The 15,458-nt window shown below is 33.7% G+C and overlaps 2 protein-coding genes across 2 annotated transcripts in view; both read left to right on the top strand.

The window, feature by feature from the left end:
• Nucleotides 1-15,458, top strand: part of LOC123549300 (protein spire-like) — a 105,282-nt gene that overhangs the window by 85,453 nt on the left and 4,371 nt on the right. The gene's annotated exons all lie outside the window — the stretch shown is intronic.
• LOC123550233 (transcription intermediary factor 1-alpha-like) lies at nucleotides 840-5,753 on the top strand. Its single transcript, XM_053545509.1, has 2 exons — nucleotides 840-1,915; nucleotides 5,659-5,753. The coding sequence occupies exons 1-2, from the start codon at nucleotides 958-960 to the stop codon at nucleotides 5,742-5,744; spliced, it is 1,044 nt and encodes a 347-aa protein (XP_053401484.1). The 5' UTR covers nucleotides 840-957; the 3' UTR covers nucleotides 5,745-5,753.

Below are 15,458 nucleotides of genomic sequence, written 5' to 3' on the forward strand. Positions count from 1 at the left end.
AACAAATTGCAATGTACTGTGTCAGTGCATGCGGGGGAGGGGGGGGGGGGGGGGGGGGTACATTCATCACCTTCAGTGATAGCTCTAGTTTTAAACCTGCCTTTTGTATATCATCTGATTTGTATGAGAACAGTCATTTGCTAGAACTAGTTCAGTTGATTGAAAGTATTTTTTTTTTTACTTTGCACATCCAATTTAGTTAGGGAACAGTTCAAAGTGACAGACATTCCGTTGAGTAGATTGTGATTTCGTTATGCGTCCACATATAGTAAGCCTGCTGTTTCAGGATGTTGCAAAATTCAGCAAATTTGATGATGTTTACGCCTGTAGAGGAGAATTTGGGTCTGTGGGGCTATTCCTATTTCAAATATTATACAGTCACTAATGTGAAATTGTAAGCTACTAGTACTTTCGTTTTCAATAACGACAAATAACATAGAAATAGTCCTAAAAACCAGGAAGGTAAAATAAGCACAGATAAGTATCTGTTACTGGATACCTAGTTTGTCGCACAAGAGCTTTGTAGCTCATGTTATATGTTGGATTAGATGCGACGTTAAATAAAGCTTACCTTTACCTTTTACCTTTTAAAAGGCGTTACCGACATCCCTAAGCGTGATCGTGGCTTTGAGGACAAACGTTATTCGACACATCTCATTATTTAACTTCGTATAAGAGAAACATTTAAATTTACTTGCTATACCTTGACTATGCATACCCTATCGTTTGTTTATTTACTTATTGCTAAAAATAGAAACGCCATAATATTGTGCGGTATTTATATTTTGTTCAGCTTATAAAGATTATATAGTATAGTATAAAGCTGTTCTGCAGTGATATCGATTATCAACGACATGTGCAGTCATATTTAGGTTTGGCTATTCCGGTTATAAACTGGATTAATGTGAAAAATAAAACTGTTTTAACACATCGGATTGAGGTGAATTGCAGTTTAATATGGAAGTCGCCGGTAGGAAATTAGAAGCCGAAGAAGAAACTCCAAGAGATGAACACGTGTTTTGTGAACCATGTGAAGTTGAAAGCACTAAAACTGAAGCAAATGGTGCATGTCGAGAATGTAAGGAGTACATGTGTACCATGTGCTTCCGGCATCACCTTAAGGGTAAACTGTGTAGAAATTATGTGCTATTGCCCATAGGAGAGTTGTCTTCAATGTCACTGGATAGCAGTAAGGAAATCATTGAAAAATGTGAGAAGCACGAGAATGAACCAATAAAATTCTATTGTCGGACACATGATATTGTAGGGTGTGGCGACTGTATAGTGTTAGGACATGCAACTTGTAAACCAGAATATATCAAAGATATAGCAAAAACATTCAAAAATGGAGACGAATTCAAAAACTTAGTAAAAAAGCTGGACATGCTGGAACTATACAGGGCAGAAAATGCAAAGTCTATTCAAAAGAATAAGGAAGACATTGAATTGATGAATGAGAAAGCCCTGAAAGGAATTCGACAGTTCAGATCAGATATAAATATATATCTGGACAAGGCAGAAGCAAATATCTTATCTGAGGTAGAACAGCTAGCTTCGGAAAATACAAAAATGCAGAGAAAGCTTGAGCAAGACGTAAAGGCGTTGACATCAGAAATCGAGGAAGTAAAACAAAAGTTTAACACGCAGCTTTATCATGGAAATGAATTGTTTATCAATGCAATTAGGTGCAAGTCTAAACCAGATGACATTGAAAAGATGAATGCGAAAATAAAGAAAGAACATGTCTTGAAAAGGTTTGAGTTTATTCGTGACGAGAATATCTCTGGAATATTGCAAGCTGCGCAACAATTGGGGAAACTGAGAATTGATTCTGATCTGGATGGAAGTAAGAATGAAAATACGAATTCTGGAATACAAAACTCTGCAGATCCACATGGAAGTCTAGGACCTAGAAGTAAGTAAACCATATCTAGACTGGATAACGGGTGTTATGACACTCGTTTCTCGCTAGATGAAACAAGTTCTTCCATTTTATAAAGTAACAAAACTATATATATTATTGATCTAACTATGTTTTCTAAAACCTGTTAATGATAATTATCTATTTAATGTTACGAGGTTACAGACAGTATCAATACCTCTCGTTAACACTCAATCCAACAAATTCTGTAACTTTTTGCTTTCTATCTGTTAGTAGATTTTATTAGATTACATAAACTGAGGTCTAAGGAATCATATTTACAAATTCTGTAACTAGTTTGACATGTTGCTTTCTGTCTTTTTTAAAGATTTTATTACGTAACTTAAACTGATGTACTAGTACAGTGTAACTTCCGAAAATCGGACCTTCTGAAAACCGGAAACCTTTAAAAACCGCACGAAACTCAAGGTCCCGTTTTTCTGTTCTTATTTCTATATATTTTTAACCTCTAAAAGCCGGAGTTTCCGAATTCTGAAAACCGGACGATTTTTGAAGCACCGTTTATATTTTAACACTCAAATTGACTTCTGAAAAATATTTGCTGGATTAAAAGTGTCACCTGATAATCCAGAAACGCTGTCAACATGTTCTTTTGTTTATTCATTAGCGGTGCGCGTTTATTTTGACACGATATATAATCACAATGATCATTTGATGCAAAAGTAAGGAAGTAATTAGCGATTATTTTCATTTGTATTCAGCTGATGATAACATGATGAATCGAATATCTTATGTATTAAAAACTTTCTTAATGTTTGAACGAAAGAAAGATAGATGTTTTAAATGATTAGTTACATCGATTAAACCATGCATTATCAACATTAATTAAAATTTAATGTTGATGAACTCGGGACTCCAAAGATGGTAAAATGTAAGTGAAAAAGTTCTGTTGCTTCTTTTTATATTTGTTATTTATGTATTTATTATCCTTAATGTTTGTAAATAATTAATTAATTATCTAATTAATTAATTAATTATTATTATTATTGCAATTTTAAAATTAAAAAGATAAAAATCCCCTTCAATCTAGGTGTAAGAAAACATAACTTTTGTGCACCACGTCCACTTTGCCTACAAACTTTCAAACTTCTGAATTCCGGAAACTTCCAAAAAGCAAACTTTTAGGCTGGTCCGGATGTCTTTCGGTTTTCGGAAGTTACACTGTATAAGGAATCATATTATCATGCAATTCCGTGTTTAAAGTATTTTGATAATGATACCAACTTTTTTATCAAGATGTTAAACCTGTTTTTCCTTTGTCAGCCAGTTCACATGAGTAAGACCAGTTTCGAGAATGTGTTAGTATTTTCTAAGGATATGTGTGTTTGCCTAATTTTACAATTCACAAAATTTCAAGGAATATTCGTTCTTCAACTTATTATTCAAATTGCGACTGAATCTAAATTTAATTATATTAAATAAGGCGAAAGTCTGTAGCAATTAAAATTAAATATATCATTATCATTTACAAAATGCGTTTCTTGGACTGAAGTTCATCCGACAAGGATTGAGGAGTGTTTCAAATTTAATTACCTATTATAAAAAGACTCAATGTACTAACCGAGTCTAATATTATTTTGTTTGGCGATCCATTCTTAAAATAAATATGCTTATATATTTTATTGAACCTATGCCTTCTTGGCCGTTTTGCAATAAGCTTTTCTACATGAACATAGCTCCAACATACAATATGATCTTCGGCTAAATTGTTTTGCTCATTGTATGTCGGACTATCGGTCGGTGCACCCTTTGGTTTCCGATCAAGAAATAGGGAATGATTGGTCTCACAATAGACAAACTTCATAGGATGAATGTTTCTGGTCAGAAGATAGCCCTGTAGTTTTTTGGGGGTCCGTAGATAGAATTTCAATGTAACAGTGATCTTTAGACTGAAAACGTTTTCCACTCAATAACAAAAGAACGCTTTGGACTACTAGAGTCAGTCTTCATAGAGTGATTGCTTGTGGTCAATAGATGAACCCTATTATTTTGAAAGTCAGTATGTTAAAGGGGAGCAGTAGTCTAGTGGTTAAAGTGTTGCCTGCTCAATCCGGAGTCATGGGTTCGAGCCCCACTGAGGTCACAAACATGCATTCTTAAGTACTGGTTTTTCCAGGAAGCGAAATGGAGAGTTGTTGAAATAAGCTTGGAGCTTTCATCACAATTGAGCTAAAATAAAGTAGCATAAATTAGTAGGTCCGGGTTGCGCTCAATACGCAAAAACACGTTAGCCTACTTTCATCAAACTTCATAAAATGATTGCCTGTTTTAAGACAGTAAATAAAGGTCAGGGTCAAATTGACCACCTCGAGAACACTTATATCCTGCTTTTTACCTTCATAGAAGTTTTGCCTGTAGTCAACAGGTCGATAGGTCGAAGATAAATCATTGTTAAAATTGACCTTGAAAATGAAAACGGTTTCCGATCAATATTTGATGTACATTTCTTAGAATGATTGTCAGGGGATGAATCATAGTGTATGTTGACTTTGTGTGCGCGCGTGTGTGTATGCTTATTGTTCGTCTTGTCCTTATGTGTTGGCTTTGAGTGTGTGTGTGTGTGTGTTGTTCGTTTTGTCCTGATGTGTAAGCTTTTGAGTGTGTGTGTGTGTGTGTGTGTGTGTGTGGTGCACGCGTTTGCGTGCTGGGGGTTCGTTTTGAGGAGTCTGCGCTTTTGGTGCGTGGCATTCCCTGTTTGATATTTTTCTTTGTTTTTTTTTTGGAGTGGGGAGAGAGTGGTGATGTCAAGGGTTGAGGTTACAGTATAGTACAGCAAGTTTGATAACGGTTTCTGATCAGTTACTGGAGAAAACTTAATTGGGCATTTGACCATCAATCCTCATAGGATAGTTGCCTGTACCAAGAACATTAGCCTGGCTCCCTGGCTGTATGGTTATATTTTTAATACTGCAAAGATTTGTAAAGTAAATTTTAAGCCTCTAAAATAGCATCTTTTATCTGGTGTCTAAACCATACAGCCCCTATTTCTGAAGTCAGGGGCAATAAAATGTCAGTTAAGAAACAGCTTACTGAAGCTACTTCCTCTGGTAATGTAGAAACGTATGTATAAGAAATACGACAAAGGGACGGGAGCCAATGTAGTAATATCTGGGAGAAATGTAAGAAGAAATACGGGACTTTTCATAAAAAGCTAGAAGTATTATAAATATTAAAAATACACTACGAATCAATTTCCATTTTTACATTCATAATAAAAGACATGTGTTTTAAAATATCTCTAGAGCTTAGGTCTATCCTATTCAGTTTCCAAGGAAAAATAGAAAAGAAATATTTGTCCTAGGTTTCAGTAAAACATCTCACAATTCCAGGAATAATGAAATTGGTTGACATCTGAATTTTTAATATGCATATTTTAAAAAATAAATGTACATTTCAACACGATAACTTTTATAAATTTTGCAACAAAGAACATGTACATACCAATCAATTTAGCAGTGTAAAGAACGATGATGATAAACCTAATTCTAGTTTGCCAGTCTACAACAAGAACATGAACTATGTTGTTCTTGAAGTCATATGGTCAAAGGTGATAGGTCGCATCATGAAAAATTACATACCCAGTTCTCTCTGACAGGCCATCACGGGAGTATATGTTTTACAAACGGTTTTTGTGTAAATTTTTTTTACATATAACATTGGATAGAAATAGAATTGAGTAGTTAAAAAATGATTCAATAACATTTTTTTAATTGTAGAACCAAAATCAACCGGCTTTTATGCAGGTGTACGTGTACGTCGAGGTCCTGATTGGAAATATGGAAATCAGGTTAGACATTTATAAAATCTCATGCCATCTAAACCCCTTTGATTTATAGTTAACATTTGTACTAGTGTAGTACTTTTTTAGCAGCGTCTAGGGTGAAATTTTTTCACATTGAATGTTTTCAAATACTTTATTATATTTGCAACAATAGTATAAAACAAATTGCGATGAATTGGGATCTTACTCCAGGACTTTGAAATGAAAATATGATACAAGAAGACTTTAGGTCGGTCATCGGAAAAGAATATTGAATATCGATTGTGGTGTCAAACATGGTACTCATTAGCGCAGCTTGTCCAGTATAATTTCCGCGAGTGTCGATGGTTTTTGATCTTGTCACGTTATAACGTTTCAATACATGACCTTGGGAAACGCCTTTATTTGACATGAATAAAAGTCGAAAAAGATTTACAAAAAGGCGGAAATTTGAAATATTGGTTGTTGAGTCTGATCGCCGTGAGTATGTTATAGCAATTGAAGGTATATCAAATCCAAATTTCATATTTGAAAACATGTCCAATGACTGAATTGAGTTTATGTAAACATACAGATAAAAGTTTATATATATTTACAATACTATGCATTAGGGAAAAATAGTACACGCTATATACATGTATGACTGCACCCCGGCAGTATAAACGTGTAATACCAATAAATAACTTCTATAACGAAACGATAAATCTTGATTTATGTGACCATTTTCCCGTCTGTTCAGTTCAAAAATGATATCGTGAGACAGGTGTCTCGAACCCACAGTCCTGAAATTGTTAGCTGAACGTTTAGTCCGCACATATGACATGATCATGGTAATTTAAAGATGTATATCGTTGGGTTTTCAATTGTTAGAGCACACTTTTTGAACATTATATCATGTCATTTTTTTCTGAATATAGAAGTAAAAGGGATTCATCTGGCGGATAGAACTTTGTTTAAAATTCGAAACATGTTGAAAATTAGGAGTGACGTTTTGTGCATCATTTACAAGTTTAAGTGGTGATTTTGCTACTGACTGTTCTAATGCGTGCCGCAGTGTGTTCCTTGTTTTGCTTTGCCTTTGTTGTCTACATGTTGTCCTTTGTCTATGTATTTTTGCATATTTTCATGATGTACATATTCATACAAAAACTACTATAGGGTACTGATAGGAGCGTGGATGATCATTCTTTAAACGTAGCCGTTTCTACTGGATCTTTGTCCTTGTATTTATAAACCGTTTATACTTTCAAGATGGTGGGGGACCAGGCACTGTGACACGAGTTTATTATTCAGGCCGGGCTGAGGTAAAGTGGGATAGAGAAAAAATATTATCTTACAGGATAGGACGTAACAATGCCTTTGATCTAGAGATCATATAATCCTGACTTGTGATGATGGCTTTACAGCTTCATTGGTTTGATAACAATCTTATGACTTTCATTACATATTGAAACTACGGGAAAAATTTAGTTCGTTTGCATTGATATGACAGTTTCTTAGGCAATTGTAGTAAAATGTTTTCTTCTTTTATAACCTTCAAGCTACTGTCTAGTTCCAGTATTTTCCAGAGGAATGAGTGGGAAAATAAATGCAAGTGTATGTGACGTCATCAGGAACGCATGATTCACTAGAGTCTTTTCACTAACGGACTCAGTAAAAGCGAGTCTACTATTATTAGTTTGTTTGGTTGCAAAGGAACTTCCAGTAGATTTCAATATCATGGGAAGTTGAGATTTGGTTACTAGTATCTATTAAAACAATTTTATACTTGTCATTAGATAGCTACTAAAAGCTAATTCTAAATGTATAAACGATAAAATGGTCATATTTCGTATTCAGCAAGTACTGGATCCTGCCATTCATGAACAAAACTAATTATTCCAGAAAATTATCACTTCGTTTCCAGCAATCCCTGCTAGCTTTACAACGTAAGGCGTTTAAGATAATGTCATGTGACGAAATGAAAAGGTCATCCTTGCGTCAGGTAACAAGAACACAGTTTATCTATTCAAAGGTCATCTAGGCTAGTATAGCTAGTATAATGGTAGTTAATTATTTCTGAGACAGAAAACCCAAACAAAAAAAATATTTGTTCAGTTTTTTTTTACATATTAAATAAACTCCGTATATGTGACAGATGAAAGAAATTATTTCATAAAATGATCATGGTTGGGAATTGTTTCAAAATTTAAACAGCCATTGACATTTTTGCTAATACTGTAGACTTTGACTTAAGAAGTTTAAAAAATAATGTATGTTAAAAAATGGTACATTTCTTCTTCTTGTTATCTACATGTTTGTCTTTATGTATTTTGTGTATATGCTTATCATTCAAACATACATTGCTGTAGCATTACAGTTTTTCTACCTAGGAACGTGTTGTTCTTCCTGTTTTAGATTGATACTTGCTTTCAAGGTTGAATGGGTTTAGCTGAAACTTATTTTATGCTTAATGCCTATGTTATAATGGAACTGCTAAATCTTTTGCCCCTCAGCTATGTGGGTTCGAGCCTCACTCGGGAGGTTGAATTCTTCATGCGAGGAAGCCATCCAGCTGGCTTACGGATGGTCGGTGGTTTTACCCTGGTGACCGCTTGTGATGAAATAATGCACGGAGGGGCACCTGGGGTCTTCCTCCACCATTAAAGCTGAAAAGTCGCCATATGACCTATCATGTGTCGGTGCGACGTTAAATCCAACAAAAAATATATACACACATTTCTTTAAAATAAACTGTAATAAAATGATCTACAATAACAAACCAGAAAATAACAATGAAACTATACGATAACCAGCTTATCTACCTTGAAAATCAGTCAATATATAAATGCCAACTAGAATGTCCCGGGCAAATCCACAATCTACAGTTATTCTCTCTTTTCTTTACTACCATTTTACCAGTTTTACTCGGGACTCTTCGTATACAATGGATGCGTTAACAATGCATTCATCATGTTTAACTGAAAGTCAGATATCAGCTATTTTTTCATTGAATCAGTTTTCATACTTACTCTTAGGAACACACAGTCAATATGATGTATCTAAAGGTTCATGAAATAAGCCATTTTTATAATTTTACAAGAAAACAAACAATTTTAAAGCGATATATTTCATTTCAAGTATTGTTTGTAATATAAATAGCATTGTCACGTTATATTTGAAATATACACGAGCGGCGTAGCCCAGAGACTTTCAGATACGAGTGCCACCATTTCTTATATATTATTTGTTCAGAGCTATTCAAAATCCTGCTTTGGTTTTAAATTTTGCATACATACTAGAATCAATAAAAACCCAGTTTTATTCTCAGACTAGGTAATTGAAACGGATGTAAATTGAGGTACATTTTTTCAAATAGAAGCCGCAAAATAGACAGTGTAAAATTAGAATTATATGTGTAGCTCGTTTTAAGAGGCTTATTTGATTATTTTGTTTTAAGACAAAGTGCATATATTTTATTATTATACCTCACATAAATGTCCAATGCAAATTTCCCATTAGTTTAACTTGAATAATATATCATATTCCCAAGTGATTTTATATCACATGCACAAACTCGTTAATTTCTGCGCAGATGATATGATCCATAATTTCATATCACATGCGCAACAGCGTTATTTTGTTTTTCTGCGCATGTGATATTATTTTTCATATCACCCGTTGAGAGATTGATACTTTCGCATTGATTAAAAGACTGAGTCGATAAATTTTCAGACGAGGCGCTTATATAATTATACTTTAGGATTGAATTACCCTTTTCTGGTGCTCTTGCATGTGCGAACAGGGCCGAATTTTCTTTTTTTATGCTAAGTGCAAAATATTTCGAAAACAAATTTTTATCAAATATTGAATCGAAACTACCACTATAACTTTGGAAATGATCTAACTAAGAAAATGAGTGCTCTCAATTATATGTTTCGTGTAGAAAAAAAAGTTATCGCCGTTTTTCGAATGCTACTGATTGACGCAATATTGAATATTAGAGTAAATATAGGGGTCAGCGATAGTAAACGTCTCGACTAAATCTATCAAAAAAAGTCTTATTACACAGCAAAGTCGCCACAAATTATGAGTGCTAACAAGTAAAGACTCTTTAATTCTGTCTTCATTATTTGGTTAGTAATTACTTTTAATGTTAAATAAATTACGTTGATTTTCAAGTAAATGCTTTGACCCTTTTAGTCTTTCGGTATAATAAAATAAATATTGTATTCCTGAGAGGGTGATATGAAAAATGTTCACCCCTCGAAATATGAATACAGACCTCGGCTGGCGCCTCGGTCAATATTCATATATTTCGCGGTGAACATTATCTTCATATCACCCTCTCAGGAATGCAATATTTATATAATATAATGAGTACTTGTGTCTTACTTACATCAATAACACATTTTTTTCTGACGTTTCGGGCATCACATACCACAAGCTAACAAATTTAATGTATTCTCTGAATCCGTTATAGATATAGTTCTGTTCATGTTCGGTGTATACATTCAGCACATAATGTACTTAGAACTTGCGAACAAAACTCTAAACCTACTAATAAATACTAACAACAGAGCAATTTGATATAAATACCAATGTGTGCTTAGGCCTAAAAAAAATTATTTCTTTACGGTAACATGCTAAAAAGAATTAGGGTAGGTAGGTCGGAAAATGTTTTGTTTTCTTTTTTTGATTTTTTTTATTAAGTGAGACTTTTCGGAAATTATTTTGATGTCAAAAATGAATACAAATAAGGGGGTTATGCCTTTAGAGCATCAGTAAGTTGATTTCTAACTTCACTGACCATGTTTAAAGCATAAAGAGTGAAGTTTTGCAACTTTTTGTTAAAAGGTTGAAAAAAAAAATCTCCAAGGCCATAAAAACATTTAGGGTAGGGCCAAAAATTTAGGGTAGGTCGGGATACCGGAAACAAACAATTTTTTTACGCCTTATAGCAAATTGAAACAATAATTTTAATTCTGGTTTGCCATATCATTTCACTTGCACTTTAGTGTGGTATATCTAAAATATACTGCACGCTCCATTTATAGCTCTGCTTTGCTTTGGATCGTTTAGAAATACTCTGTGCAGTTTAAGGTTTTGCGATATAGCGCTGAAAACATCAGAGGAAATACACTAGGCTATGGTACACCACATTCCATATTCACTGTGTTTTATATTATGCATAATACCTCTTTTTGCAGGCTTCCTACTTTCAGCTACATCATCCGTGTTTCTTCATACGGAGCTTACCCTAGTGACGTTTAAAAACAATTATATGGCCCATTATTATTCAACTTTACAATATTACACACTGTATTAGACTAATTGCAAACATCATATGAAACAGATAGAGCTAATACAAAACATAACTGAGCCAATATGAGAAAAGCAGGGCCAATACGAGAAAACAGGGCCAATACGGAATTCAAGCATTTTGATTGGTTCAAAAGAGAGGGCCAATATGGAGAAGTCACTTCCGTTAGAGTTTTAAATGACGCCATTTTGTTTTACATCAGAGTTATAGATTACATTTTTTTTTACATTTTTGACAAAAAAGTCATCTAACTGTTCATGTAATAACCAAGTATGACTGAACGGGGACGTACGATGTCTATGTACGTCTTTATAGATTACAACTATACTTTCGCTTATTCGGTATTGTGTACAAACAAGTGTTTCCTGTCAGAAATTCTGACAATTTTCAAGGAAAATAATGAGAAAATATGCGAAACTCAGATTAATTAAAAGGATAATACTTATCTTTAACAGACATTTTGATAGTGTGGACTATTTGTGCAATGATAAATAGCGATTCACATGCTGGAAAGTGGATGAATAAATTGGCGAACATGAGTGTCAGTTGTAAACTGCAAACACTTTCAAATAAGAATTAAACAAGGCATGGGATCGTATAATATGTGCTTAGTTGGTTGTATTATCTTGATCAACACATATGTGTACAATTTTGTGTCTCGTTGCCTGCAGCCTAAAAGGAAATGACTTTTAAAGCAGTTTTTATCACAGTTCAAATGAGATACTCACTAAAGAAAATAAGTAGGAATTCCATTACGACAACCCTTGGACAAATAACAAGGCAAATATGAAATTGCTTGATTAATAACATTAAATTATCAACTATTGACCGACAGGTCATTACATAAGTGTATAGTATTATAAGACTTAACATAAATTGCCGGTCCATAGTTTGCACTATTGAATGGTCTATAGTTCAACACAAGTTTGCTGCGCTTAAGTAAAACCTTGAGGAAATAAAATCTGTGAAAATGTATTTACGATGTCATGTTATAGAATAATTATTGAACGGAACTTGAAGACTGTTGTTGTGTTAGTCATTGAAATCTATAAGACTTTGAAACATAAAAGTAAAACCAAGCAAAGTAATAAGACATGGTTTGTGTGTGTGTATGTTCATGGTATATAAGACCACGCCTGTAACACAGGGTCTAACAATAAGCTTAAAAATGTAATACATGCATTGGCAAAATGTCTTACTTGCTATAGTGACCGACTTACAAAATAAGCGAAAATCAAGACAGGACGTAGTTGCAATATTTATATAATTGTACATGTTCAAAATGGGTTATTTTCGAAATGAAACAATATTATAGCCCATCTCGCAAACTCATCGTTAATCGCTGTATTCATATGTTTATTTCTAATTCAATTAGACAATAATTTAGCCTAAACCCATTAGTTAAATATATCAAACATTTCCTGAAATGAAGGAAAGGCATGCGTGTTACCTTGTACGTCAATTAATATTGCAATAATTTAGGGTTTCGATTTTATAATAAAACGATTTTAAAACCATACTTTAGATACACATTGCTAAATACCAGAGTATATATTGTTGACCATACAATGAGGAACAACAAAAGAAACAACGCCTTAAATGTGCCCGGGAACTTTTGAAAACATACAAAGGCTGTGATAGTCGGGTTATTTCTAACTTGCTAACATGTGACGAAACGTGGGTGCACATGTGTGAGCCACAGAGATAGGCTGATAATAAGCAATGGAGGCGAAAAGATAAAAACGCCCCTGTATTGCCAAGAGAACCATAAGCTGGAAAACGATGTTGTACGCAATTTTCTTCAATTCTAGCGGGTCAGTCGTTCATCTGGTCATGTAGTCACTAAGCGATTTTACAAGAGTGGAAGCAGCTCGGGATTTTCCAACTGTACGTACTATAAAACCCTATTGAAAATGCGGAGGTAAAGCTCGGAGGTGCGGGGTGTCCCGATTTTCCGCGTTTACTGTACAACCTATATTGTAACTCCGAGGGTCCTGTATACTGTCTGGCTTTCCATAAATGTTAATTGAAAACAGAATTCTGCTTAAGCCGGTGCTTGGAGTCATGATGTATTCTTTTCTTGAACAGATTTATTCAAACCGACTCTTCCATTAAAGTGCTTGGTTGCGTTATACGCTTCCAAAGTATCTAATATATTTTGTTAAGCCAGCGTTTCAATAAACTTTAAACAGAAACAAGATGTTTCCAGTTATGCTGTCGTTAACGGTTTGACCATAGATGGAGGCATGTGTAATTTATATTTTGTATAAATGACTTTTGATTATTCTTATCTTTGTTTATTTTGTGCTAGTTTTACAATACTCATATCAATTTGAAAACTGTAGATTCCTACATGTGACTTTTTCTTTGAAAATAACGTAGGGATCTAGTTTAACGTGAAAAATGTAAATACTTGTATATGTACATTTAGTATAATACAGGAGAATACAAAGTCATAAAACAACATCATTCAACTGATTACAAGCGTACATTTGATTGAAAATGACAAATGTTTGTAATTTAATTTGCAAACAATCTAGTTTAACGTAAACAAATGTAAATAGAGGAAAATACACATGTACACTAACTCATAACACAACGCCATTCAAGTGATTACATGCGTAATTTGATTGAAAATGACAAACGTTTGTGATTTATTTTACAAACGACCCGATGATGTAAAATTATGATTTTTTTGGAATTATCACTTTTTTATTATAAAATCTTTATTATATATTTACGTTCAATGTCATTGTACTTGTACATTACCACTGTATATGTTCGCGTATACCGCCATTTAAAGTCATGAAGAATGCACCTGTCAGTCATGCCACTTTCTCGAAGTACAAATGAAAAAGAAATGCAAGCAAACCTATTTAAAATATGCATGTTTATTTTTTTCAGTGGATAATTAAAAATTAAAATATAAAAAGGTAATTTGTTTATTTTACATGTAACACATAAGGTTTTAGATATCACCTGCCGAAATATATTTTTTGGGCTACAGCACACGTGAAAATATGGCATCTTGCATGACTGTTTTGTTAATTACGTTATTGTTATGGTAAATCTATAAGTTATAACAAGCTGTATGTTCTTGGATTGTCATGAATTTCAAATTTGATGATATACACTAAAATGTAATATCTGCTGTTTGAAATTGATGAAACAGAATTTATTGTATTTTTATTTGCTATCGACTGAAATTGTTAAACACTGCCAATACGCTAGTTATCCATTTTGCTACAGATTTGTTTCATGTTTATTGCTCTGGCATGGAATGATTTTTTTATCAAGAGATAAAGAAAGACACCATACAAACTTAGTATTTAAAGTTGTACACTAAGCTATCATTTATCAAAGACATATCTTGGAAGTGTACTTTGACTTTTCAAGTTGTTAGGCATTGTGTCCTGTAACGAAACAGATGACAGATGAATAATTTCGTTTTTACGTTTTACTCAAAAGCAAATTTTATGATATCTCATTGTGTCAAAAATCATTGGATTAACTAAACCGCCAGTATCTGAATGATGTACAAAACAATAATTAGTGTGATTAATGCGGTGTGCTTTTTATAGAGGCTCTTGTGAATTATCTGATACAAATTAAAATTATGCTAGATCTGGTTTTATTATGTTATACTGTAACTGATAGCATGTTGCTTACTTATATCGAGACCGGAATCAATCTTCAGACTCCCAAACTTTTGTGCAGCTTGTAATATTCCAGAGAATAACTTGTCAGGAACAAATTCGAATCTTTTCAAAGTATGCTCTTGCTTTATTCGCGTATGCATTTTCTCAATGTCATTCAGTTTAGACTTACAGCTAACTGCATCGATAAACAATGCATTTCCTCCACGCAGCTGCGTGTTTAACTTCTGCTTTACTTCTTCGATTTCAGATGTCAACGATTGAACGTCTTTCTCGAGCTTTCTCTGTATTTGTGTGTTTTCTAAGGTTAATTTTCTCACATCAGATAAGACGTTAGCTTCTACATTATCCAAATATTTATTTATATCTGATCTAAATTGTTGAATTTCTTTTATCACTTTTTCATTCATTTGTTTCATTTCTTCCCTATTCTTTTGAATGGCTATTTTATTGGCTGAATTATACGATTTAAACATTTCCAGTTTCGCCATCAAGTTTTTGAATTGGTCTTCATAAGGAAATGACTTTGCTATGTCTTTGATATACTCCGGCCTACAGTCGCAATGCTATACAGTCGCCATGCCCTACACTACCATGTAAACGACAATAGGATTTTATGGGTTCGTTATCGTGCTTCTCACTTTTTCTATGTCTTCTGTATTGCTATCAAATGGCATTGAAGACATGTCGCCTGTTGGAAGTAATACATAGATTATACCCAATTTACCCTTCAGATGATGCCGGAAGCACATAGTACACATGTACTCTTTACATTCCCGACATGCTCCATTTGCTTTA

This window comes from Mercenaria mercenaria, chromosome 6 (assembly GCF_021730395.1).
Source record: "Mercenaria mercenaria strain notata chromosome 6, MADL_Memer_1, whole genome shotgun sequence".
Classification (NCBI taxonomy): domain Eukaryota; kingdom Metazoa; phylum Mollusca; class Bivalvia; order Venerida; family Veneridae; genus Mercenaria; species Mercenaria mercenaria.